Source organism: Tympanuchus pallidicinctus, unplaced genomic scaffold (genome assembly GCF_026119805.1).
Source record: "Tympanuchus pallidicinctus isolate F22 unplaced genomic scaffold, pur_lepc_1.0 scaffold192, whole genome shotgun sequence".
Classification (NCBI taxonomy): Eukaryota; Metazoa; Chordata; class Aves; order Galliformes; family Phasianidae; genus Tympanuchus; species Tympanuchus pallidicinctus.
Window position 1 is genome coordinate 5,572 of NW_026294713.1, and position 25,604 is coordinate 31,175.

The window sequence follows — 25,604 nt, forward strand, 5'->3', positions numbered from 1 at the left end:
CCCAAAGGGACCCATTGGGACCCCATAGAACCCATAGGGACCCATTGGAACCCATTGAGACCCATTGAGACCCCATAGAACCTATTGGGACCCATTGAGACCCATTGAGACCCCATAGAACCTATTGGGACCCATTGGAACCCATACAGACCCCACAGACCCCATAGAGACCCACAGGGACCCATTGAGACCCCATAGATCCCATTGGGACACATAGGAACCCATAGAGACCCATTGAGACCCCATAGACACCATAGAACCCATAGGGACCCATTGGGACCCCATAGAACACATTGGGACCCATTGAGACCCCATAGACACCATAGAACCCATAGGAACCCATTGGGACCCATTGGAACCCATACAGACACCACAGACCCCATAGAGACCCACAGGGACCCATTGAGACCCCATAGATCCCATTGGGACACATAGGAACCCATAGAGACCCATTGAGACCCCATAGACACCATAGAACCCATAGGGACCCATTGGGACCCCATAGAACCCATTGGGACCCATTGGAACCCATTGAGACCCATTGAGACCCCATAGAACCCATTGGGACCCATTGGAACCCATACAGACCCCACAGACCCCATAGAGACCCCACAGGGACCCATTGAGACCCCATAGTTCCCATTGGGACACATAGGAACCCATAGAGACCCATTGAGACCCCATAGACACCATAGAACCCATAGGGACCCATTGGGACCCCATAGAACACATTGGGACCCATTGAGACCCCATAGACACCATAGAACCCATAGGAACCCATTGGGACCCATTGGAACCCATACAGACACCACAGACCCCATAGAGACCCACAGGGACCCATTGAGACCCCATAGATCCCATTGGGACACATAGGAACCCATAGAGACCCATTGAGACCCCACAGACCCGATAGAGACCCACAGCGACCCATTGAGACCCCATAGAACCCATTGGGACCCATTGAGACCCCATAGACGCCATAGAACCCGTAGGAACCCATTGGGACCCATTGGAACCCATACAGACCCCACAGACCCCATAGAGACCCACAGGGACCCATTGAGACCCCATAGATCCCATTGGGACACATAGGAACCCATAGAGACCCATTGAGACCCCATAGACCCCATAGAACCCATAGGGACCTATTGGGACCCCATAGAACCCATTGGGACCCATTGGAACCCATTGAGACCCATTGAGACCCCATAGAACCCATTGGGACCCATTGGAACCCATACAGACACCACAGACCCCATAGAGACCCACAGGGACCCATTGATTGAAATGGCCCCGCTCCACACCTCTGCACATAAGGACTCCAGGATGTTCTGAAAACCCCCAGCTCCCTTTTGACTCTTATCTGAAGCCTCCAAGTCGGTACTTTTCATTTCCCACCCCACCAGTCCCCAAAGACCCTCTGGGGATCCAGCAGACGAGATCTTCCTCTGGTGGCACTTCTAACGCTGCCTGTTGTTCGCTGAGCAGTCAGCTTGATTGCTCGCTCGCTCTGAGGCTTCTGCTACCTCCTGAACCACAGGACGAGGCACCCTTCATGGTGCAGCCCCCTCCGAAGGCTTTTGTTCAGGCCCTCCCTGCAGCTGAAGCTCCCTTTGCACACAAGCTGCTGCGTTGGCTCAGGCGCGGGGCTCCAATTGCATTTCCTGCAGAAGCTCTCTTCCTTCCCCCTTGCCTTTGCATCCCAAGAGACAGAGGACGCCTGAGTGTTGGTTGGACAGCAGCAGAGAGCTGAGCACCATCACCTGCCTCACTCACACCTCCTTGCCAAAAAGGAGCAGGGGGAGAAAGGAACGTGATGAAAAATGTTTAGAAACAGGCAGCCGTGGGAGGTGCTGAGGGGGAGAGGCTGCTTGAGGCATGCATTGCTCTGGCAGTGGATGGTGAGCAACCGCCTTGCGTGTGTTTACGTATGCACGCTTCTTTTATTTCATTGCATTTTTGCTTCTGTTTGCTCTCCTGTTTTGGTCAGCGGGTGTCATTTCAACCCACAAGTTCTGTTTTGCTTCCGGTTCTCTTCCTGTGTGGGCAGCAATCCAAGGGCGGCGTGGCGCTGAGCCGCTGCTGGGTTCGCCTGCCACAGCTGGGAAGGCCTGGGTTGGATGAGGGCTGCTGCATCCCCTCACAACCGGCCGACTGTTCCTCTTGTCCCCACAGGCTGCCTGCCTTTCTCCTGTGTTCATCCTGGCCTGCAGGAGAGCAGCAAATGGCCGCAGCGCATCCATCCCAGGCGGGGGCTCGGGGAAGCAGGCGGCGAGGCGGAGGTGCGAGGGATGTGAGCGCAGGGGGAGGAGAACGAGCTGCCCTTGCCCAGCGTTTGGGGAGAGAAGCTGCTGAGGCTGGGGTTTCTCTCCTCCACCGGCTGTTTCCCCAGGCCACGGGTGGTTGCAGCAAGGAGCCTCTTTGCTTGCAGGAGCCCGTGAGCTTTGCGGAGGTGGCCGTGTATTTCAGCAGGGAGCAGTGGGCGCTGCTGGACCCTGCGCAGCGAGCGCTGTACCGGGATGTGATGCTGGAGACGTACGCGTGCGTGGCCTCGCTGGGTGAGGGCTTTGCTGCTGTTCCTGCTTGTCCTTAGGCGCCTTAGGCTGTACAGATGGGTCTTTGCAAGCAGGACAGTGATCAAATATGTCAGAATTACCTGCTGACTGACGCTTCATGCATGAGCTTCAGAAGCCGTTTGTACGCTGACCGCCCCGATAGAAGACTCAGATGCACTGTTGGCATCAGTCAGGAGGGGGAGGATCAGCGCCCTGCATGCTTCCCTTGCGTTGCTGCGCGTCGTGTTTGTTAATAAAAGCCCCGGCGTAATTTTCAGAGATGGAAGATCCAACTGTATTCCAAAGCAAGGCGGCCTCTGTTGGCCCCGTGTCGCTCTGGCCCCAGTTGTGGTTTCATAAGAAGGGAGGGGACGCACGGTGGAGGTATTTCAACAGCAGCTTTGCCAGAATCGAGACAATGCTTTCATCTCCACTGTTTCTATCATTTAAGCATCTAAACCTGCGCTGATCTCCCTGGTTGAAGGAGGGGAAGATCCCTGGCTCCCGGATGTACACGGCCTGAAGGACATGGCAGGAGACGTGTGCCCAGGTGAGGTGGTGGAGGAGGTTGGGGTTGGCAAAAGCCCCCGTGGGATCGGCTGCTGCATGTTTTGGGCACAGTAAGCTAGTTCTGAATTTCCTCCGTCATCCAGCAGGTGATGGGATCGCAAATGTAAAGGAGAATCTGCGGGAGAGCGGTGTGCCTGCAGGTCCGTGGGGTGACCTCTCTCTTGGAAAAGCCAGAAGGGAATCCCAAGGAGGCCTGGAGCAAGGGAAGCACTTGAGGAAGCCTCCGGGAAAGAGAGCGAGGGAAAGCCTGGACTGCGGCCAAGGTCAGAAGCAGCCAAAAGAGCTGAGCAGCAGGGAAGTCTTCCAGAAGAATGGGCAGAACCCATGCGATGGGGGTGGGAAAGGCTTTAAGGATCGTTCCTGCCTTGCTGCCCATCAGCGCATCCACGCGGGAGACAAACCCTTCAAGTGCCACAAGTGTGACAAGAGCTTCAAGAGCAGTTCTCAGCTCGACTACCATGCGCGCACCCACTCACAAGACAGGCCCTACAAATGCGCCGAGTGCGAGAAGGGCTTCAGAAGCAGCTCCAACCTGCTGATCCACGAGCGCATCCACACTGGAGAGAGGCCGTTCAAATGCTCCGAATGCTCAAAGGGCTTCAAAAGAAGATCCCACCTTGTGATCCATCAGCGCGTTCACACGGGAGAGAGACCCTACAAGTGCACCGAGTGCGGCAAGGGCTACAAAACCAGTTCTCACCTCCTGACCCATCGGCGCATCCACACGGGAGACAGACCCTACAGATGTTCCATTTGCGGAAAGGGCTACAAAAGCAGTTTTGAGTTTAAATGCCACCAGCGCATCCACACGGGAGAAAGGCCTTACAAGTGTTCCGAGTGTGCAAAAGACTACAAAACCAGTTACCAGCTCATGATCCACCAGCGTATCCACACCGGAGAAAGACCTTACGGATGCCCCGAGTGTGCAAAGGGCTTCAAAAGCAAGTCTCAACTCATGGTCCACCAACGCATCCACGCAGGGGAAAAACGCTACAAGTGCCCTGAGTGCGCGAAAGCCTTCAGAAGCAGCTCCCAGGTCGCCATTCACCAGCGTACCCACGGAGCACAGAAAGCCTACAAGCGCTGTGAGCGTGAGGAGAGCAATTCTGACCTCAGCTCCCCCCAGCACATCCCCACAGGAGGCAAACCCTACGTCTGCGACGAGGGTGGGAAGGGCTGCAAGAGGAGTTCCGCGCTGCTCTCCCACCTGCACATCCCCACTCAGTGTCCTGAGTGTGACAAAGACCACGCTTGACGGTTTCCTTTTGTGTCCCCGTTCTCCGCCATGGCCCTCAGCCCATAGAGAAGAATCTCCTTCCGACAGGGCACACGTTCAGTGTGCAGTCCTGAGGAGGGGGACAGGCAGGGATTGCAGAGGCCGGCGATGCCTCCGTGTTGCTCTGACGGGATTTTGTATCAGAAGGAGAACCGTCGTTTGCCCTGAACAGGAACAGCCTTGTCATGGTTCTATGTTTGTTTGTTTTATTTTGGGTTTCGGCATTCCACATCCAAACATCATGTAGTGCACGGGGCATTAAAGTGTCACTGCCCCAATCCCAGTTCCTATCCCTGTACATTACAGCAGTCACAGATCTGGCCCTTCCGGGTGGGGGGCCGCTCTCTTGCTGCCTTGCAGTGGATGCTGGAGGTGCTTTCCTGGCCGTTCCAAGCTTTTCAGGTTTGAATCGGTCCCGGGAACTCTCTCTCTCATCTTGTCTGATTTATTCATCTCAATTTCAATTAAATTGTATCTATTGTGTTATCTTGTATTCCGATATTATAGTAAAATAAGTTTTCCTCCATAGATTGTTGCCGCTGCTCTTTTCCTCCCTTCCTTCCTTCCCATTCTTGTGGGACTGGGGTGGGGGGGGGGGGGGGAGGACAGAGGCCTGCAGCCCCTGTCACGGACATGGATTGATCTGGTCAACTCCGTGACAAGCCTGACACTGAGATCAGCTCGATCCGCAGTTTCTCCTGACCCAGCACTGACACCCAGTCGCGGCGACGGTTTTCCCCTTCAAACAATTGGGAATTTCCCTCTGTGCCCTTTCAGTTTCCGCTCCTCGCTTTTGCCTTTTCCCCCCCCTCTCTGCACCCGTATGGCCACTGAGCAAGCGCAGTTGTTCTTGATGTGGCTGCAATGGAGCTCACAGGACGCCTGCCAGGCTCAGCACTCAGCCTGCCCAGGGCGCTGCGGGGAGAAGCGTGTGGGTAAGGAGCCCCCCAGGCTGGGCGGGTGCCTTGTGCAGCCAAAGGCTGCTGCACGGAGTAGGGAATTCTCTGCTACACAGGACCCCAGTGTATTTCTGGTGGGGCTTTGCACCGTGAGAGTCGTACGCAGGGTTACCTGCTTCAAGTCTGCCTTTCCTGAGTCTCTCCTTTCCGTTTTCTTTGCGTCACAAGGAGTGAAAATAGAGGCTGCAACGTCCAAGAAAATACTGTTGCACTACGCGCCCGTTCTGCTTTCCCAGGAGACCGCAGCTTGGCCAATGACCGAGGTGACACCAATATATGAGCAGTCAAATGGCGTTTATTACACGTATTAATGACCTTATACAGCCTAATTGCTTCGTCTGCGCCCCTAGGGGCCCACATCACACATCAATCATTGGAGCAGGGAGGGAGCTCAGCACATCAGACCCCGCGGGGGGGTCTCGCAATTTCGCACTTGCTGACAACAAAATACTGAGGATCCGAAGCCTTACGCTCCCCCAGCGAGTTCCTTTCTGCCCTTCTGCCAATAGAAAGCGCTGTCATTGCATGTCCGGTGTCACCAGGGCCTGTGCCACGTGGCCCTTAGCGCCTGACCGCACTGAAACAGCCCTGGGCAGAGCCCTGCTGCCGAGAGGGGCCTGCAAGGCAGAGCTGAGTCTGCAGCAGGCGCCAGTCTACAGCAGGGAGGGCTTGTGGGGATGGAGGTAGAGACAGGGACATCTGCAGGCAGCAGAGACGTAATCGGGGAGAGGGAGCTGCCCCTGGAAATGCCGTGGGGCCGGGGATCCGGGCTCCTCCGTGCCATAACTGCAGTGCATATCTTTCCCCCATAGCAACCCTGTGGTCTGCTGTCCATCTGCAGCATGGATCTCCCTACAGGAGATTTCCTTCCATAAGTAGGTCATGGTGTCCAGAGACTACGAAGGTCCAACAGCAGCTCCCTCTCAGAGTTCTCCCTCCTGACGCTTGCAGGCACACAGGGGTTGCAGCTCCTGCACTTGCAGCTCTTCCTGGGCGTCTGCCTGGCTGCCCTGCTGGACCGCAGCCTCTTCATCGCAGCCGTGGGCTGTGACCAGCGCCTGGACTTCTCCTCAACCTGGGCTGCATCTCCTCCGCTTGCCCCGAAGCCATGGCCAAAGCTCTCTGGGGCACCGGGAACATTTCTGGTGCTTCTGATGCAGGATGTGTTGCCCAGGTCTTTTTCATTTCCTTCTTGCCTGCAGCACGGCACTCCCTTCTCGCTGGCATACGAACGCTGCGGCCGTCTACCAACCTCCACACTTTCCTGGGCAGCAGAGCTCGTGGCAATAAGCACAAACTCCTGCCTTAGGGGAGTTCGGGCTGTTATGGCTGGTGTCTGCGTAGCGTTTGTGCGCTAGCTTTTTATTCTTTTCTCCTCTATGCAGATCTGGGATGCGCTGGAGATGGTTTAGTAGGAGCTATTGGGAATAGGTGAACGGTTGGACTGGATGAGCTTTTAGGTCTTTTCCAACCTTGGTGATTCTATGATTCTATGATTCTATGATTCTCCAAGCACGGACGACACAAAGCCTCCCTCGCCTGGCCGTGGTTCATCGGCACTGCTGTGTCTGCCTACATTAAGCCCTCCTCCATCTCCATCTCTGTACCTGGTGGTGTTGCTGTGCGCTCAGTGGTGCCTCCGACAGTGAAGCCCCTCATAGACAGCATGAGGAAACAGGAGCTCAAAGGTGCTCTTCAGGATGTGATTTTACAGATGTTCCTTAATAGGGGTAAATTTACCCTCTCCCTCCACAAATGATTTTGTGCTCATCCCCTGGCAGAGCTCAGCCTTCTTTCATCACCTTTACTACATTAGTTACTGCCTATCTTTATTGCCATTAGCATATAGTGTGTCATTAGAGAAAGGTTTGCATTCATTCTGCTTCTACTGAGGAAGCTTCTGCTCTGCTGACTCCTGAAGCTCCGACAAACTCTGGGTCGGTGCTCTGATCATCGGCTTTATTCAATCGGATCCCCACAGCTGCCTGCAGACTTGGCTCTCCTTTACAGAGCTGCTGCCAAGAGCAGGGCTGAGCTGCTGCACCGCAGGCAGTTTGTTGCTCCATGGATTTGGAAGAGAAAAAACTCATCGCAGTGCTGCGTGCTGCGAGACGCTGAAGGTAGGATTGAGGAGTGATCTGTTGCTGTCCAGTAATAGCAGAGATCACAGAATCACAGATCACAGAATCAGCCGGGTTGAATGGAGCTCAAGGATCACGCAGTTCCAACCCCCTGCCCAGCAGGGCCACCAAACACACACAGTCACATCAGGTTGCCCAGGACCCCGTCCAAGCTGGCCTTGAACACGGCCAAGGACGGGGCATCCACAACCTCCCTGGGCAGCCCGTTCCAGGCCCTAACCGCTCTCCTTGGGAAGAGCTTCCCCCTCACATCCAACTGAAATCTTCCCTCCCTCAGCTTGGATGGCTTCCTATGGCTTCCTATGGGTTCCTATGGGGCTCTGTGGGTTCCTATGGGTTCCTATGGGTTCCTATGGGGCTCTGTGGGTTCCTATGGGTTCCTATGGGTTCCTATGGGGCTCTGTGGGTTCCTATGGGTTCCTATGGGTCCCCTTCGTTCCTATGGGGCTCTGTGGGTTCCTATGGGTTCCTATGGGCTCTGTGGGTTCCTATGGGTTCTATGGGTTCCTATGGGTTCCTATGGGTCCCCTTGGTTCCTATGGGGCTCTATGGGTCCCCTTGGTTCCTATGGGTTCTATCGGTCCCCTTGGTTCCTATGGGTTCTATGGGTCCCCTTGGATCCTATAGGGCTCTATGGGTTCCTATGGGTTCCTATGGGGCTCTGTGGGTCCCCTTGGTTCCTATGGGTCCCCTTGGTTCCCATGGGTTCCTATGGGGCTCTATGGGTTCCTATGGGGCTCTATGGGTCCCCTTGGTTCCTATGGGTTCTATGGGTTCCCATGGGTTCCTATGGGGCTCTATGGGTTCCTATGGGGCTCTATGGGTTCCTATGGGGCTTTATGGGTCCCCTTGGTTCCTATGGGTTCTATGGGTTCCCATGGGTTCCTATGGGGCTCTATGGGTCCTCTTGGTTCCTATGGGTTCACAGAATCAGAATCACAGATCACAGAATCAGCCGGGTTGAAGGGAGCTCAAGGATCACGCAGTTCCAACCCCCTGCCCAGCAGGGCCACCAAACACACACAGTCACATCAGGTTGCCCAGGACCCCGTCCAAGCTGGCCTTGAACACGGCCAAGGACGGGGCATCCACAACCTCCCTGGGCAGCCCGTTCCAGGCCCTAACCGCTCTCCTTGGGAAGAGCTTCCCCCTCACATCCAACTGAAATCTTCCCTCCCTCAGCTTGGATGGCTTCCTATGGCTTCCTATGAGTTCCTATGGGTTCCTATGGGTTCCTATGGGTTCCTATGGGGCTCTGTGGGTTCTTATGGGTTCCTATGGGTTCCTATGGGTCCCCTTGGTTCCTATGGGGCTCTGTGGGTTCTTATGGGTTCCTATGGGTTCCTATGGGTCCCCTTGGTTCCTATGGGGCTCTGTGGGTTCCTATGGGTTCTATGGGTTCCTATGGGGCTCTGTGGGTTCCTATGGGTTCCTATGGGGCTCTGTGGGTTCCTATGGGTTCCTATGGGCTCTATGGGTTCCTATGGGTTCCTATGGGTCCCCTTGGTTCCTATGGGGCTCTATCGGTCCCCTTGGTTCTTATGGGTTCCCATGGGTTCCTATGGGGCTCTATGGGTTCCTATGGGGCTCTATGGGTCCCCTTTGTTCCTATCGGTTCCCATGGGTTCCCATGGGGCTCTATGGGTTCCTATGGGGCTCTATGGGTCCCCTTGGTTCCTATGGGTTCTATGGGTTCCCATGGGTTCCTATGGGGCTCTATGGGTTCCTATGGGGCTCTATGGGTCCTCTTGGTTCCTATGGGTTCACAGAATCAGAATCACACAGGATGACAGAATCAGCCGGGTTGAAGGGAGCTCAAGGATCACGCAGTTCCAACCCCCTGCCCAGCAGGGCCACCAAACACAGACAGTCACATCAGGTTGCCCAGGACCCCGTCCAAGCTGGCCTCTTCTTTTTCCTCTTGATTTTCTTGCAAAGACCAGCCGCAGGTCAGATTTGCCTCTGCTAAAACCACGCACCCACCACAAAGGCAGCTGAAATGCATTTAATCTTTAGAGCCTGTCCTTGCTGACACCTCCTGGCAGCCGCTTGGTGGGTCTGTCAGCACCCTATGCCTACAAGAGCCCTGCTGCTGCCCACGTGGCACCACAGCCGTGCTGTGAAAGCACCACGCACAGCACACCTTCAGTGGCGGACATGTTCTCCCATTGCAAGAATGACGACGTCCTCAGTGTCTGCGTCCCATTATCCTTACTGACAGTCTGGAAAGAGGGACTGACTGTTCCGTCAGTACGTTTGCAGATGAAACCAAGTTGGGAAGAAGTACCGATCTGCCTGAAGATAGAAAGGCCTTACAGATGGATCTGGACAGGCCAGATCAGTGGACTGAGTCTAACTGTCGTAACGTCAGTCTAACAAGAGGAAAAAGAAGAGTGTTGGTTGCTACGTTGGAGACCAGGGCTGATTTAAAGACATGCTGTGCTGAGTGCAGAGTCTGGTTTAATGACAGCAGGTACAGACAGAGCTGAGGGACTGAATGCTTCTGCTGCCTGAGTCTTTACTGAAAGGGACTCCAGCACTGAAAGGGACCTTTGCCAAGACCAAGCGTCGGGTCCTGCACTGTGGTCACAACGATCCCACGCATTCACTACGGGTTTGGGGCAGAGGAAAGCTGCAGGGAGGAAAAGGACCTGGAAATGTTAACTGACAGCCGACTGAATAGGAGGCAGTGCTGTGCCGAGTGCTCAGGAAGGCCAACGGCATCCTGGCTTCTATCAGAAACAGCGCAGTCAGCGGGACCAGGGGGACGATGTGCTCAGCACTGGTGGTGCCGCACCTCGAGCACCGCGTGCGGCTTTGAGCCCCTCGCTGCAAGAAAGGCATGGAGGCCCTGGAGGGCGTCCAGAGAAGTGCAACAAAGATGTGAAGGGTCTGGAACAGAAGTTTTACAGGGAGCAGCTGAGGGAACTGGGTTGTTTAATATGGAGGAGGCTCAGGAGGGCTGTATCGCTCCGCTCAACTGCCTGAAAGGAGGTCGTACCGAGGTGGGAGGCGCCTGTTTCCTCAGGTAACGGCGCAGAGCTGGAAGTCACGGCTTCAATTGTGCCAGGGGAGGTTCGTGTTGGATATTAGGAAAAAACAACAGAAAGAGTGGAGAGGCATTGGAACGGGCTGCCCAGGGCAGCGAGAGGCCACCATTCCAGGAGGTTTCCAAGGGATGTGTAGATGTGACACTGAGCAGCGTGGCTCAGGAAGCACGGTGGTGGTTGGACCAGATCTTGGTTACCTTTTCCAACCTTAATGATTCCAAGGTTATAATACCCACAGAGCCCAGCTGCAGGCGCGGGCGGATGGGGAAGATACTTCCGGCGCACGGCCGCGCTCGGATGCTTTTTGTCCCCGCGGAGCCGCCGTAGTCGGTTGCGCTGCGCGTACCCGGAAACTTACGGCTGCGCTCCGATGCTTTTTGTCCCCGCGGAGCCGCCGTGGTCGGTTGTGGTGTGCGTACCTGGAAACTTCCGGCCGCGCTCCTATGCTTTTTGTCCCCGCGGAGCCGCCGTGGTGGTCGGTCGCGGTGCGCGGAGCCGTCATGGAGTCGGAGGGTCCCTCTGAGCCGGGTTTCGTCGGGATCCGCTTCTGCCAGGAGTGGTGAGAGAGGCGGGAGCGGGGCCGGGACCGAGCCCCGTTCCGGCCCCGCGCTGATTGGCGTCTCTTTAGCAACAACATGCTGTACCCCAAGGAGGACAAGGAGAGCCGTGTGCTGCTTTACGCGGTGAGGCCCCGCGGCTCGGCTTCCCCCACGGGCCCCGCACCCCCCGAGCCGCGTCGTTCAGAGCCGGGCCCGGGCCTTGACCCTCCCCGCTCCCATCTCTGCCCCCAGTGCCGCAATTGCGACTACCAGCAGGAGGCCGACAGCAGCTGCATCTACGTCAACAAGATCACGCATGAAGTGGAGTGAGTGCGGAGCCCCTCGGGACCCAGCCCCGACACCCCTTCCTCCCGATTCCAACCCACAGAGCCGTCCACTGCCATCCCCTCCTTCGTCCCCCCGACGAGGCGGCCCCTAAGGTCCTCCCCTCGATCCTCCCGCCTCGGCACATTGGCCGCCCCTGTTCTGGGTATCGGTGGAGGCTGGTGAACGGGGGGAGGGGGGGGGAAGCTGCAATTTCAAAAGGCTGGTGGGGGTTGTTAACGAGGGGGTAATGAAGTGAGGAAAGTGCTTGGCAGGTGGCTCGGTAGTGAGAGGTAATAAGGCAGGCTGACTGGAGAGCAGCGAACAAAGTGGAGCAGTTCATAGTAAGGATGAGAATGGAATGATTGGGTTAATAACGGTGATCGAGGTGTAAATGGGGAGTAATTAATAAGGATAGGTAATAAGGGAAGAGGACCGGAGGGCAATTAATGGAGAAAATGAATAGGGGATATATATTCATAGGCAGTTAATAAGAATCATAAAGGAACAGTTGGAATCGTAAGATTGAGGAATAAATAGAGAGTAACTGGTAAGAGAAGGCAGTAAGGTGGAACAACCCGCGAGCAAATAATAAGAACATAATGAGGAAGATGCCAGGGCCGTTAATTATCTTGAGGCTCGTTAGGAGGTTGATTAACAATCTGGGTGTCTCCTCACAGTGAGCTGACGCAGATCATCGCTGATGTCTCCCAGGACCCTACGCTGCCGCGCACTGAGGACCACCCCTGCCAGAAGTGAGGAGGACTTGGGGATCCCCGGGGGGACCAGGAGCCCCTGCAGGGATGTGAGGGGCACAGAATCACAGGATGACAGAATGAGCCGGGTTGAAGGGAGCTCAAGGATCACGCAGTTCCAACCCCCTGCCCAGCAGGGCCACCAAACACACACAGTCACATCAGGTTGCCCAGGACCCCGTCCAAGCTGGCCTTGAACACGGCCAAGGACGGGGCATCCACAACCTCCCTGGGCAGCCCGTTCCAGGCCCTAACCGCTCTCCTTGGGAAGAGCTTCCCCCTCACATCCAACTGAAATCTTCCCTCCCTCAGCTTGGATGGCTTCCTATGGGTTCCTATGGGTTCCTATGGGTTCCTATGGGTTCCTATGGGTTCCTATGGGTTCCTATGGGTTCCTATGGGTTCCTATGGGTTCCTATGGGTTCCTATGGGGCTCTGTGGGTCCCCTTGGTTCCTATGGGGCTCTGTGGGTTCCTATGGGTTCCTATGGGTTCCTATGGGTTCCTATGGGTTCCTATGGGTTCCTATGGGTTCCTATGGGGCTCTGTGGGTCCCCTTGGTTCCTATGGGGCTCTGTGGGTTCCTATGGGTTCCTATGGGTTCCTATGGGTTCCTATGGGTTGCTATGGGTTGCTATGGGTTGCTATGGGTTGCTATGGGTTGCTATGGGTTGCTATGGGTTGCTATGGGTTGCTATGGGTTGCTATGGGTTGCTATGGGTTGCTATGGGTTGCTATGGGTTGCTATGGGTTGCTATGGGTTGCTATGGGTTCCTATGGGTTCCTATGGGTTCCTATGGGTTCCTATGGGTTCCTATGGGGCTCTGTGGGTTCCTATGGGTTCCTATGGGTTCCTATGGGTTTCTATGGGTTCCTATGGGTCCCCTTGGTTCCTATGGGGCTCTATGAGTCCCCTTGATTCCTATGGGTTCTATGGGTCCCCTTGGTTCCTATGGGGCTCTGTGGGTTCCTATGGGTTCTATGGGTTCCCATGGGGCTCTATGGGTTCCTATGGGGCTCTATGGGTCCCCTTTGTTCCTATGGGGCTCTATGGGTCCCCTTGGTTCCCATGGGGCTCTATGGGTTCCCATGGGGCTCTATGGGTTCCTATGGGGCTCTATGGGTCCCCTTGGTTCCTTGGATCCATTTCCCCTCGTCCTGCTGCTGTCAGCCCTTTGCAAGAGTTGCCTCCCCTCCTGGCTGTAGGTTCCCTTCAGCTATCGATAGGCTGCACTGAGCTCAGCCCGCAGCTTCTCTTCTCCAGGCTGAACGAGCCCAACTCCCTCAGCCTGTCCTCATAGGGGAGCTGCTCCAGCCCCCTGCTCATCTCAGTCGCCCTCCTCTGGACCCTTTCCAACATCTCTCTGTCTTTCTTGTCCTGAGGGCTCCACACCTGGACACGGGACTCCAGATGGGGCCTCACAAGAGCCGAGTAGAGAGGGACGATCGCCTCCCTGTCCCTGCTGACCACCCCTCTGCCGATGGAGCCCGGGACCCCATTTGCCTTTCAGAGAGATGTCCTCAGCCCTGCTGCTTTCCCCCTGGGCTCCCACTTGCCCGGTGTTGGGGGCATGGTGTCCCTGCCACGTTCCTGCTGCAGGGCTCTGCTCTGTGCTGCACATCACCAGTCCTCTCCTCGCAGCTCCTTTCCTTCCCTCTGGGGTTATTTAACATCCCCTCCTGTGCTTCCTGCCCCACGCAGGGGCTCCGCGTCCCTCCTGTGTCACCGCTTTCCTTTCTCTCCCCCAGGTGTGGGCACAAGGAAGCTGTTTTCTTCCAGTCGCACAGTGCGAGAGCTGAGGTGAGGCGCCGCCCCCAGGTCCCCCAGCTGCTGTTGCCACCCCTTCCTGTCCCTCTCCTGTGACCACGGCCTCCCCCTTCTCTTCAGGATGCCATGAGGCTCTACTATGTCTGCACAGCCCCGCACTGTGGCCACCGCTGGACCGAGTGATGGCTGCGTGCCCTGCTCTGGCTGGCACCCCCCAAACCAGCCCTTGACTCCTGCGCAACCCCTTCCACCTGCCGGATTTCTTCTCTGTACCTGCCGGAATGGCGTTTGCATACAAAACACGGTTGACTTTTGGCAGTGGGTCGTGTTGGTGGCTCTGTGGGACAGCATGGGATGGGAGGCAGCTCTGTGGGGCAGCGGGGAGGCTTTGGGATGACCGTCGTGTGGCTGGGTCCCTGCACAAATGCTTTTGCTGCCTGAGTCTTTACTGACAGGGACTCCAGGCCTCACTGCTTGGGAAGAGGCTTTAAGATGACAGAATGCCTCCTGATGGCACGAGAGCAGAGGCCGCCCCCCAGCTCCCTGCAGCCTCCCTTCAGGCAGCCATAAGAGCAGTGCGCTCTGCCCTGAGCTCCTCTTCTGCAGGCTGAACGTTCCCAGCTCCTTCAGCCTCTCCTCACAGCCCTGTGCTCCAGACCCCTCACCATTTCCTTGCCCTCCTTTGAACACGTTCCAGGGCCTCAATATCTTTCTTGCAGCGAGGGGCCCAAAACTGGACCCAGCCCTCGAGTTGCGGCCTCACCAGTGCTGAGCACAGGGCACAATCACCTCCCTGCTCCTGCTGGCAGCGCTGTTTGTGATGCAGGCCAGGCTGCCCTTGGCCTTCTTGGCCACCTGGGCACCCTGTGGGCTCCTGTTCAGCCCAGCATCCATCCATACCCCCAGCTCCATTTCCTCTACGCCGTCCTCCAGCCACAGCGCCCCAAGCCTGCAGCGTCGCCTGGGGTTGTTGTGGCCCAAGTGCAGCACCCGGCATTTGGCCTTGTTGAAACTCATCCCATGGGCTTCAGCCCAGCTCTGCAGCCTGTCCAGATCCCTCTGCAGGGCCTCGTAACTCTGTAGAGCCTTGTAACTGCCTGGTTAGAAGCAGAGGGAGAAGCATAGTTCCAGCTGTGCTGTGTTAAAGAGCCAGCAGGTCAGTAGAACACGCTGATTTCCTCTGCTCGCTTCATTTTCCTGGCTCCGACCCCTTCCTGTGTCCCTCGGTGCGCAAGCTGCACTGCAATATACCCTGATACAGGCAGATCCACACTTCCAGCCCATCCGGTGCCATCTGCGAATGTACTGAGGCTGCACTCGATGCCCTCATCGAGGTCATCAATAAAGATATTGCAGAGCAGAGGCCCAGCACCGACCCCTGAGGAACACCGCTCACAACCGGCCGCCAGCTGGATTTGACTCCATTCACCACCACTCTGAGCCCGGCCCTCCATGCAGCTCCTCACCCAGCACAGAGTGCAGCCATCCAAGCCTCGGCTGCCAGCTGCTGCAGGAGATGCTGTGGGGGGCAGCGTGAAAGGCTGTGCTGAAGTGCAGGTAGGACATCAACAGCGTTTCCCTCATCCACCACATGGGTCATAGAAGGAGATCAGATCGGTCCAACAGGAGCTGCCCTTCATGCTGCTAGGGGACCATAGGAACCCACAGAGCCCCATAGGAACCAAGGGGACCCATAGGAACCCATAGGAACCCACAGAGCCCCATAGGAACCAAGGGGACACATAGAAACCCATAGGAACCCACAGAGCCCCATAGGAACCAAGGGGACCCATAGGAATCCACAGAGCCCCATAGGAACCAAGGGGACACACAGAAACCCATAGGAACCCACAGAGCCCCATAGGAACCCATAGGAACCAATAGGAACCCATAGGAACCCATAGGAACCCACAGAGCCCCATAGGAACCAAGAGGACCCATAGAGCCCCATAGGAACCCATAGAGCCCCATAGGAACCCATGGGAACCCATAGAAACCATAGGAAGCAAGGGGACCCATAGAGCCCCATAGGAACCCATAGAGCCCCATGGGAACCCATAGAACCCATAGGAACCCATAGGAACCCATAGGAACCCATAGAGCCCCATAGGAACCCATAGAGCCCCATGGGAACCCATAGAACCCATAGAAACCATAGGAAGCAAGGGGACCCATAGAGCCCCATAGGAACCCATAGAGCCCCATGGGAACCCATAGAACCCATAGGAACCCATAGGAACCCATAGGAACCCATAGAGCCCCATAGGAACCCATAGAGCCCCATGGGAACCCATAGAACCCATAGAACCCATAGGAACCAAGGGGACTGTCATGGTTCTATGCTTTTGTTTTTGTTTTTGTTTTTTTTTTATGGTTTCAGTATTCCACATCCAAACATCATGTAGTGCACGGGGCATTAAAGTGTCACTGCCCCAATCCCAGTTCCTATCCCTGTACATTACAGCAGTCACAGATCTGGCCCTTCCGGGTGGGGGGCCGCTCTCTTGCTGCCTGGCAGTGGGTGCTGGAGGTGCTTTCCTGGCCGTTCCAAGCTTTTCAGGTTTGAATCGGTCCCGGGAACTCTCTCTCTCATCTTGTCTGATTTATTCATCTCAATTTCAATTAAATTGCATCTATTGTGTTATCTTGTATTCCGATATTATAGTAAAATAAGTTTTCCTCCATAGATTGTTGCCGCTGCTCTTTTCCTCCCTTCCTTCCTTCCCATTTTGTGGGGCTGAGGTGGGGGGGAAGGGCAGATGACTACTGCCCCCCTGTCATGAGCATAGATTGATCTAGTCAACTCTATGACATATTTTGGTGGAGAATGTGGGCAACAGCTGCTTTTTAGCTTTTAGAATAGCTCTCTTTTTCTCTCTGCTCTTCGAGAGCTCCATTAAGGAGCATTATCACTAGTTCAGGTTTCTGTTTTGGAAAACCTGACCTTGAAAGACCAGACGTACTGTGGGATGTTTGTAAGCTTTGAGCACTGCTTAGTCTGAGTAGTGTCTTTTTCTTTTTTTTCCCTCCTCTTGTTAGCTTCAATTCATTAACCCTTTTTTAGCAGGCACCTCTGATGAACCCACTCGTTATCGTGGGGGCGCTGTGTAAAGGATTACAAGCAATGGTGTTACTCACAACCTGCTGGCCAATAATCCATCTCGTAGTTACTTGTTGTGGAATTGTGTTCATATACAACTACCTAATGGCACTGATGGAGGCACCTGTATGGTACCTATATGCAATGTGGTATGATTTGAATTTTGACATTTACATCCCAGATGGAATGGCTAATTTTACAAATAACTACATCCCAAATGGAGCAGCTAATCTTACCAACAGCACGATGTTCAGACCAGTCTCCAGGCTTTCTTCTTGGTTCGTCACACGATTCTCAAATCTTGAATTAATGTTCATGTTGGTGTGCGTGTCGTTAATTACCCTGATTGTATTCCAACGTACTCATAATAAGGGGAAGGAGTCTCCTCCAAAACTAGAGAATGATGACTGGCAGGGAATATGGAGAGGTTTAGGAAAGGTCTTACAAGCATGGGGACCCGCAGTGTCATGGGATTTTACCCTTGAACACCTGTGGGATCCTGAGAAACTCAGCCAGTATTTGAGTCAGGGATGATGCAGCTTATATAAATCTAAGGAGGTGCAACTGATTTGGGGTTTGCTTGTGCTTACCGTGCCCTATATAACACCATTCTGGAGAGAGTTTCTGAGCTGAGGTTCAAGCTAAAGGGGAAAATCCCCAAGTCAAATCTGATCAATCACAGCAGACACCAGTAACGATACCGGTTGCTCCTTTGGAAGGCAAGAAATGGAAACGAGTGTCTTCGCATCTAGAATGAAAAAGAGAAGAGGAGGAGGAGGAGGTGGAGGAAGATCCAGGCGAGGGGCCCTGCTCAGCACCACCACCATCGCGAAAGGCAAAGGGGAAAACTAAGAGACGTGCAGAAGAGAGTGATGAAGAGGAAATCTCCATTACTACTCGCCGGCCTCTAAAGATGGCTGAAATCCAAGGTTCAAGAAAGGAGTTCACACGGCGCCCGAATGAAACTCTCGTTCCCTCATTGGTTTTCTGTTGGGACAGTGGGGCCCATAGCTTGTCTCTGGATGGTAATGAAGCTCGCCAACTGGGTGCCATTGCCGGAGATCCAGCTATTGACAGAGGAATGAGTCAATTTCCGGATGAGGCTGCCGCCCTCTGGGAATGAATGTTAACAGCTGTGAAGGAAAAGTATCCCTTCAAAAATGGCTTGAAGATTGCGATGAAAAAATGGGATACAGTTGAAAAGGGGATCCAGTATTTGAGGGAAATAGGCGTGGTGGAAATGCTGTACGACCCTGACTTTGTTCCTAACGACCCACACCAAAACCGCGACCCTGAAAGAGTGAGGACAACGCCTGAGATATGGCAGAAAATCGTGACAACAGCGCCGGACAAATATGCCTCTACACTGATGTCAGCGTGTGACAGATTCAACGAACAACAGAGAACGCCCTTAGTTTATGAATTAATTGTTACGCTCCAAAACTACGAACAATTGCTGTCCCCGATTCATGCTGCCGTTGCTGCGATATCAAAAATGACGGAGCAAGTGTCTCAACTGATTAACCGCGACAAACCTGTAGCAGTATCAGAGACGCTTGATGAAGATCAGGATAATCAAATGAGTCTGTCGAAGGATATGAAGGAGGTGAAGGAGATGATAAAATGTATGCAAGCCCACCTAAATAAAGACGATGAACCTTCCTTCTTACGTGCACCATCAAAGATCTCAGCTGTTAGAAGCAAACGCTCTCCGGCTCAAGTAAGGGGTAATACACCTCGAATTGCCTTATGGTATTACCTACGTGACCATGGAGAAGACATGGGGAAGTGGCACGGTCAACCTACTCCTGTACTACGAGCCCGGGTGAAAGAATTACAAAGCAGATCAACCACAACATAAAACCACGACACAGCTGTGTCACCCTGTGTCAGTTTGCTGTCAACAGCAAATGTGCTGGGGGTGCACTTCATCCTTAATCTTTAATCCTCAATCCTTAATGTCTAAGTCATTAATAAACATGTTGAAGAGCACCTGTCTCAAGACAGCCCCCTGGGGGACACCAACTATGACCATTCTCCGCCTGGACGTAGAACCACTGAAAACAAGCCTCAGTCTGCGACCATCCAACCAATTCTATACTCACCAAGCATTCCAGCCTTCAGTCCTCCACATCTCTCCAATTTAGAGATAAGGATGTGGTGTGGGACCACGCCAAAGGTCTTGCACAAGTCTCGTTAGGGACCTCGACAGGCTGGAGGGCTGGGCTCGGGTGAACCTGATGAGGTTCAACACGGCAAAGTGCAAGGTTTTGCATTTGGGCCGGAAGAACCCCAGGCACCCGTAGAGGCTGGGAGGAGTGGGCCTGGGGGTCCTGAGGGACGAGAGACCGAACACGAGGCAGCAGTGCGCTCTGGCAGCTCGAAAGGCAAATGGGATCCCGGGCTCCATCGGCAGAGGGGTGGTCAGCAGGGACAGGGAGGCGATCGTCCCTCTCTACTCGGCTCTTGTGAGGCCCCATCTGGAGTCCCGTGTCCAGGTGTGGAGCCCTCAGGACAAGAAAGACAGAGAGATGTTGGAAAGGGTCCAGAGGAGGGCGACTGAGATGAGCAGGGGGCTGGAGCAGCTCCCCTATGAGGACAGGCTGAGGGAGTTGGGCTCGTTCAGCCTGGAGAAGAGAAGCTGCGGGCTGAGCTCAGTGCAGCCTATCGATAGCTGAAGGGAACCTACAGCCAGGAGGGGAGGCAACTCTTGCAAAGGGCTGACAGCAGCAGGACGAGGGGAAATGGATCCAAGGAACCAAGGGGACCCATAGAGCCCCATAGGAACCCATAGAGCCCCATGGGAACCCATAGAACCCATAGGAACCAAGGGGACCCATAGAGCCCCATAGGAACCCATAGAGCCCCATGGGAACCCATAGAGCCCCATGGGAACCCATAGAACCCATAGGAACCCACAGAGCCCCATAGGAACCAAGGGGACCCATAGAGCCCCATAGGAACCAAGGGGACCCATAGAGCCCCATAGGAACCAAGGGGACCCATAGAACCCCATAGGAATCAAGGGGACCCATAGAGCCCCATAGGAACCAAGGGGACCCATAGGAACCCATAGAACCCATAGGAACCCATAGAACCCATAGGAACCCACAGAGCCCCATAGGAACCCATAGGAACCAACAGAGCCCCATAGGAACCCATAGGAACCCACAGAGCCCCATAGGAACCCACAGGAACCCATAGGAACCCATAGGAACCCATAGGAACCCACAGGAACCCATCCAAGCTGAGGGAGGGAAGGTAGAGGTTGGATGTGAGGGGGAAGCTCTTCCCAAGGAGAGCGGTTAGGGCCTGGAACGGGCTGCCCAGGGAGGTTGTGGATGCCCCGTCCTTGGCCGTGTTCAAGGCCAGCTTGGACGGGGTCCTGGGCAACCTGATGTGACTGTGTGTGTTTGGTGGCCCTGCTGGGCAGGGGGTTGGAACTCCGTGATCCTTGAGCTCCCTTCCAGCCCAGGTGATTCTGTCATTCTGTGATTCTGTGACATCAGCCCTTCCTTTGTCCTCCAATATTGTCTGTCCATCAGAGAAGGCCACCACATTGGTCAGGCATGACCTGTCCTCGGCGAAGCTGTGCTGTCTCAGATCTCCTCCTCATCATGCATCTGCCTTAACATAGATCCCAGGAATCTGCTCGGTGATCTTTGCAGATACAGGTACGAGGCTCACTGGCCTACAGTTCCCCAAGCCTTTCTTTCTTCCTTCTTTTCTTGAATATGAGAGGGATGATTCTCTCTTTCCAGTTACCAGGGACTTCATCTGAGAGCCATGACTTTTCAGACACGACGCAGAGCGGCTTGGCAACCGCATCAGACCATTCCTTCGGAACCCTGGGATGCACACGGGCACGGATTGATCCGGTCACAGAATCACAGAATCACAGATCACAGAATCACCTGGGTTGGAAGGGACCTCAAGGATCACGCAGTTCCAACCCCCCTGCCCAGCAGGGCCACCAAACATCCACATTCAGATCAGGTTGCCCAGGACCCCGTCCAAGCTGGCCTTGAACACGGCCAAGGACGGGGCATCCACAACCTCCCTGGGCAGCCCATTCCAGGGCCTAACCACTCTCCTTGTGAAGAACTTCCCCCTAACATCCAACCTAAATCTTTCCTCCTTCAACTTTGATCCATTTCCCCTCGTCCTGCTGTTGTCAGCCCTTCTGAAGAGTTGCCTCCCCTCCTGGCTGTAGGTTCCCTTCAGCTATCGATAGGCTGCACTGAGCTCAGCCCGCAGCTTCTCTTCTCCAGGCTGAACGAGCCCAACTCCCTCAGCCTGTCCTCATAGGGGAGCTGCTCCAGCCCCCTGCTCATCTCAGTCGCCCTCCTCTGGACCCTTTCCAACATCTCTCTGTCTTTCTTGTACTGAGGGCTCCACACCTGGACACGGGACTCCAGGTGGGGCCTCACAAGAGCCGAGTAGAGAGGGACGATCACCTCCCTGTCCCTGCTGACCACCCCTCTGCCGATGGAGCCCAGGATCCCATTTGCCTTTCGAGCTGCCAGAGCGCACTGCTGCCTCGTGTTCGGTCTCTCGTCCCTCAGGACCCCCAGGCCCACTCCTCCCAGCCTCTACGGGTGCCTGGGGTTCTTCCAGCCCCAATACAAAACCTTGCACTTTGCCGTGTTGAACCTCATCAGGTTCACCCGAGCCCAGCCCTCCAGCCTGTCGAGGTCCCTCTGAATGGCATCCCTTCCTTCCACCCTATCAACCGCACCACTCAGCTTGGTGTCGTCCGGTCAACTCCGTGACGCAACAATTCTGCAAGAACTCCAAAATTCTGATGAAAGGTCTGAGCTTTCAGGCACCGTCCTGAGGAGATCTCCTGTCGGGATGCCAATGCGATGATGCGCGCCAGCTGTGTCGCAGGAGCGCTCACTACCTGTCCCTGCCTGTGATCACCAGGCAGTCACACAGCGGCACTGTCACCAACCTGCAGAAGCAGTCAGGCCTTGTACCAACACGAGAGCTTAGGGAGAGCGTGGAATGGGACGGGAAGCAGCATTGTGTGGATCAAGTGCTGATGTACCTAGAAATGCTGCTGTGGTGAGACTTCTTTCTTTTGCACCTTGCACACCAGCCCTGCCCGTGCAGATTCAGAGAAGGTCTTGGGAGAAGAATGTTAGGCAAAAATTCTGTGCAGAGTCCTTGTGCTTTAATTAAATTCACAGAGAAATTGGTGCCTATTTACTGTTCCTGAGCTACACGGGAGATGTGTGCAATAAATTGGGAATGAGATGAATAGTGACATTTCAGTGGGAAACGACAAAAGAAATAAAAAAATAAAGAAAAAGTCCAATAAAAATAATGAGCCAACAAACAAACAAACAAACAAACAAAGAGGAGATTGGTCGATCCTGTAATGATTTACAGGTCATGGTCACAAAAAATGGGCAACTTATTGCATCTGAAAAAAAATCAAGTCATCAGTTTCCATAGAGTCCTTGAACCCTTGGTTCCTCAAGCTGTAAATGGCAGGGTTCAGTGCTGGAGGCACCACCGAGTACAGAAATGACACCACCAGGTCCAGGGATGGGGAGGAAAAGGAGGGGGGTTTCAAGTAGGCAAAGGTACCAGTGCTGAGAAACAGGCAGATGGCAGCCAAATGAGGGAGGCACGTGGAAAATGTTTTATGCCGTCCCTGCACAGAGGGCATCCTCAGCACAGCCCTGAAGATCTGCACATAGGACGTAACAGCACTCAGACACTACAGAAATACTGAATGCCAGTGCCCCAAATTCCTTGAGGTAGGAGTTTGAGCAGGAGAGATTGAGGATCTGGGGGATTTCACAGAAAAACTGGTTCAAATAATGACCATGGTAGAAAGGCAATGCAAGTGTATTAACAGTGTGCAGCAGAGCAAAGAGAGCCCCAGTGCCCCAGGCAGCTGCTGCCATGGTGGAAATGAGCTGGAAATGAGAGGCTCTGGGCAGCCTGCTCTGCTGGTTGGTGACCCTGCCTGTAACAGTGGGGTTGAAACTCGATGATCTTTATAGTCCTTTTCAGTACAGGCCATTCAATATTTCTAAGACAACATAGGCATGTTTCAGAAAAAACTGAGTCATTTGTTCAGGCAGATGAGAAGACGACCCTACTGAAATTTGTCCATGACATTTTCCTCACTGCATCCTTGAGCTCCTGGTTCCTCATGCTGTAGATGAGGGGGTTTAATGATGGAGGCACCACCGAGTAGAGAAATGAAACCAGCAGGTCCAGGGATGGGGAGGAGATGGATGGGGGCTTCACGTAGGCCAAAAAGTCAGTGCTGAGAAACAGGGAGAGCACAGCCAGGTGAGGGAGGCACGTGGAGAAGGCTTTGTGCCGTCCCTGCTCAGAGGGCATCCTCAGCACGGCCCTGAAGATCTGCACATAGGACACAACAATGAATATAAAGCATCCAAGTATGGCAAGAACACTAAGCTCAATAAATACAGTTTCCCTGTAGTAATCTGATGCTGAGCAGGAGAGCTGGAGGATGTGGGGGATTTCACAGAAGAACTGATCCACAGCATTGCCATGGCAGAGAGGCAGAGAAAATGCGTTAACAGTGTGCAGAAGGGAATAGAGAAGCCCAGTGGCCCAGGCAGCTGCTGCCATGGTGGCACAAGCTCTGCTGTCCATCAAGGTCCCGTAGTGCAGGGGCTTGCAGATGGCAACGTAGCGGTCATAGGACATGATGGTGAGGATGCAATACTCTGCTGACATCAGAAAGACAAACAGAAAGGTCTGGGCAACACATCCAGCGTAGGAGATGTGCCTGGTGTCCCAGAGGGCATCGGCCACGGCTTTGGGGAGAGCGGTGGAGATGCAGCCCAGGTGGAGGAGGGCGAGGTTGAGCAGGAAGAAGTGCATGGGGGTGTGCAGGCGGTGGTGGCAGGCTGCGGCTGTGCTGATGAGGCCGTTGCCCAGGAGGGCAGCCAGGTAGATGCCCAGCAAGAGCCAGAAGTGCAGGAGCTGCAGCTGCCGCGTGTCTGCCAGCGCCAGGAGGAGGAACTGCCTGATGGAGCTGCTGTTGGGCATCTGCTGCCACAGGGCACAAGAACCTGTTTAAGGAGTACAAAACTCAAAGACAGAGATTCCTGTGTGCAAAATGTTCATTCAACCCCAATGATGGGAGCTACATTTCTTGAGGTTGAGTTTGCCTGGAGGGCTTCTGCACTTTTTCTCCCCAGGATGCAGTCTGCTCCCCATTGGGACAGGGAAATGTGGTCATGTAGGGAAAGGTTTTCTTTTCAAAATGTGTCACAGGAAGTAAATTCTTATAGGGAGGTGCTAGTCAGCATCTGTTCACTCAAAACCAAAAATATGTGGTCACAAAAGCAAACTGTGATAGTTTTTCTGCACTCCCTCCTCTCACTCAGTGTGTCCATGGACTATTTGCTGAATTGAGAAATTTGGAGCACTTCTGCTGTACTCAGTATGAATTCCTATGAGACCTGTGAGGCAAAGGGGTTCACCTCTGCTTAGTAAAGGGAGAGAAAAGTAGAGAAAGGGGAGCTGGTTGGGCTTGTTTCAAATCGCTCTGAGCTTGCTAGTGTTGAAGATGGAGAATGATTGTACTCCCAAAACATTGTGAAAAGAAGGCAGACACAGCTGAGAGAAAAAGAATCCACTGCCCATCACTGAATATTCTCTATTTCTCAACATACTTCAGCAGTGCCTCATCACCACAGCATTTCTGGGTGTGAGCTTCCTACAAGAAAGGTGTCTGCACTTCAGGATTATCAGTTGATGTGCTCAAACTTGATGAATTATTTACCCTTCTATGGAAGCAGGAGAGAGAAAAGTTGGCCTAAAATCCCTGTAATTGCTATTCTTATAGAAAGGTCTCTGGCAGTGCCCTGTGATGCAGAGTATCTGTGATCCTGCAGCTCCAGGCAGGAGCTGTGACAGCAGAAGGCCTCTGCCCTGCCCTGCTGTGATGGAGGCTCCTTCCCCCCACACGTCTCCCCGCAGCGCCCTGGGCAGCTCCCCAGGCAGCTGAGTGCTGAGCCTGGCAGGCAGCACAGCCCCTGCCCCGGCACACAGCCCCTGGGGCACAGCAGGACCTGCTCTGCAGGACAGCCCTGGGCACCCGGCTGCAGCCCTGCCTGCACAGCCTGCAGCCGTCCTGGGACACGCAGCCCTCAGGGCTGGGCTCTGATGCTGCAGCACAGAAGCCCTCAGATGCATCAGGTCTTCTTCCATAAGAAGGAAACAGAATGTATGCCGCCTGACCTGCACTGGGATGTCCCAGACTTAGCGATCCTTGCAGTAAAATCACTATGTTGCATGCTGTGAGGGACTTACCTTGTCAAGGGCTGTGAGAGATGCTCCTCCAGTGAGCTCACAGTCTGCCAGCGTGCCACACTGCTGTATGCTCTCTTCCTTCCTCTCTGTGTCACTTGCAGATGGTGCCCCCAGCCCTGCTTGGTGCTGCACAGGAGCTGCTCCTGGGCACAGCTGTCTCTCTGCAGCACTGCCCACTTGCAGGAGCTCCTTGTGTCCCAGGAGCCCAGAACAGCAGCAGAGGATATCACGTCTATCCACCCTACTGATCTGCCTTGA

General features: G+C 54.4%; 3 protein-coding genes across 6 annotated transcripts; 2 read left to right on the forward strand and 1 right to left on the reverse strand.

Annotated features, from left to right (window-relative positions):
* Nucleotides 1–1,886: 1,886 nt before the first annotated feature.
* On the forward strand, nucleotides 1,887–4,380 carry LOC128079811 (zinc finger protein 773-like). The gene is made up of 3 exons (XM_052681356.1): nucleotides 1,887–2,558; nucleotides 3,007–3,105; nucleotides 3,212–4,380. The coding sequence occupies exons 1-3, from the start codon at nucleotides 1,931–1,933 to the stop codon at nucleotides 4,378–4,380; spliced, it is 1,896 nt and encodes a 631-aa protein (XP_052537316.1). The 5' UTR covers nucleotides 1,887–1,930.
* A 6,475-nt stretch (nucleotides 4,381–10,855) lies between these two features.
* LOC128079813 (DNA-directed RNA polymerase II subunit RPB9) lies at nucleotides 10,856–14,251 on the forward strand. 4 transcript variants are annotated; one of them, XM_052681361.1, is made up of 7 exons: nucleotides 10,856–10,874; nucleotides 11,024–11,110; nucleotides 11,180–11,234; nucleotides 11,343–11,416; nucleotides 12,095–12,169; nucleotides 13,918–13,969; nucleotides 14,057–14,251. In XM_052681361.1, the coding sequence occupies exons 2-7, from the start codon at nucleotides 11,052–11,054 to the stop codon at nucleotides 14,117–14,119; spliced, it is 378 nt and encodes a 125-aa protein (XP_052537321.1). In that variant the 5' UTR covers nucleotides 10,856–10,874; nucleotides 11,024–11,051; the 3' UTR covers nucleotides 14,120–14,251. The 4 variants fall into 4 exon arrangements, with proteins under 4 accessions (XP_052537321.1, XP_052537322.1, XP_052537320.1 ...); XM_052681360.1 differs by lacking the exon at nucleotides 10,856–10,874 and adding an exon at nucleotides 10,923–10,947; XM_052681362.1 differs by lacking the exons at nucleotides 10,856–10,874; nucleotides 12,095–12,169 and adding an exon at nucleotides 10,918–10,947.
* Nucleotides 14,252–23,126: 8,875 nt separating this feature from the next.
* On the reverse strand, nucleotides 23,127–24,077 carry LOC128079812 (olfactory receptor 14C36-like). Its single transcript, XM_052681357.1, has one exon. The coding sequence runs from the start codon at nucleotides 24,075–24,077 to the stop codon at nucleotides 23,127–23,129; it is 951 nt and encodes a 316-aa protein (XP_052537317.1).
* Nucleotides 24,078–25,604: the final 1,527 nt, after the last annotated feature.

Coding starts and splice junctions, on each gene's coding strand:
- LOC128079813 (XM_052681358.1), top strand. CDS start 10,995: ATGCTTTTTGTCCCCGCGGAGCCGCCGTGGTGGTCGGTCGCGGTGCGC. Junction 12,170..13,917: donor GAGGACCACCCCTGCCAGAA/GTGAGGAGGACT, acceptor TCTCTCCCCCAG/GTGTGGGCACAAGGAAGCTG. Junction 13,970..14,056: donor CGCACAGTGCGAGAGCTGAG/GTGAGGCGCCGC, acceptor CCTTCTCTTCAG/GATGCCATGAGGCTCTACTA.
- LOC128079811 (XM_052681356.1), top strand. CDS start 1,931: ATGCACGCTTCTTTTATTTCATTGCATTTTTGCTTCTGTTTGCTCTCC. Junction 2,559..3,006: donor CGCGTGCGTGGCCTCGCTGG/GTGAGGGCTTTG, acceptor CTATCATTTAAG/CATCTAAACCTGCGCTGATC. Junction 3,106..3,211: donor GGCAGGAGACGTGTGCCCAG/GTGAGGTGGTGG, acceptor GTCATCCAGCAG/GTGATGGGATCGCAAATGTA.
- LOC128079812 (XM_052681357.1), bottom strand. CDS start 24,077: ATGCCCAACAGCAGCTCCATCAGGCAGTTCCTCCTCCTGGCGCTGGCA.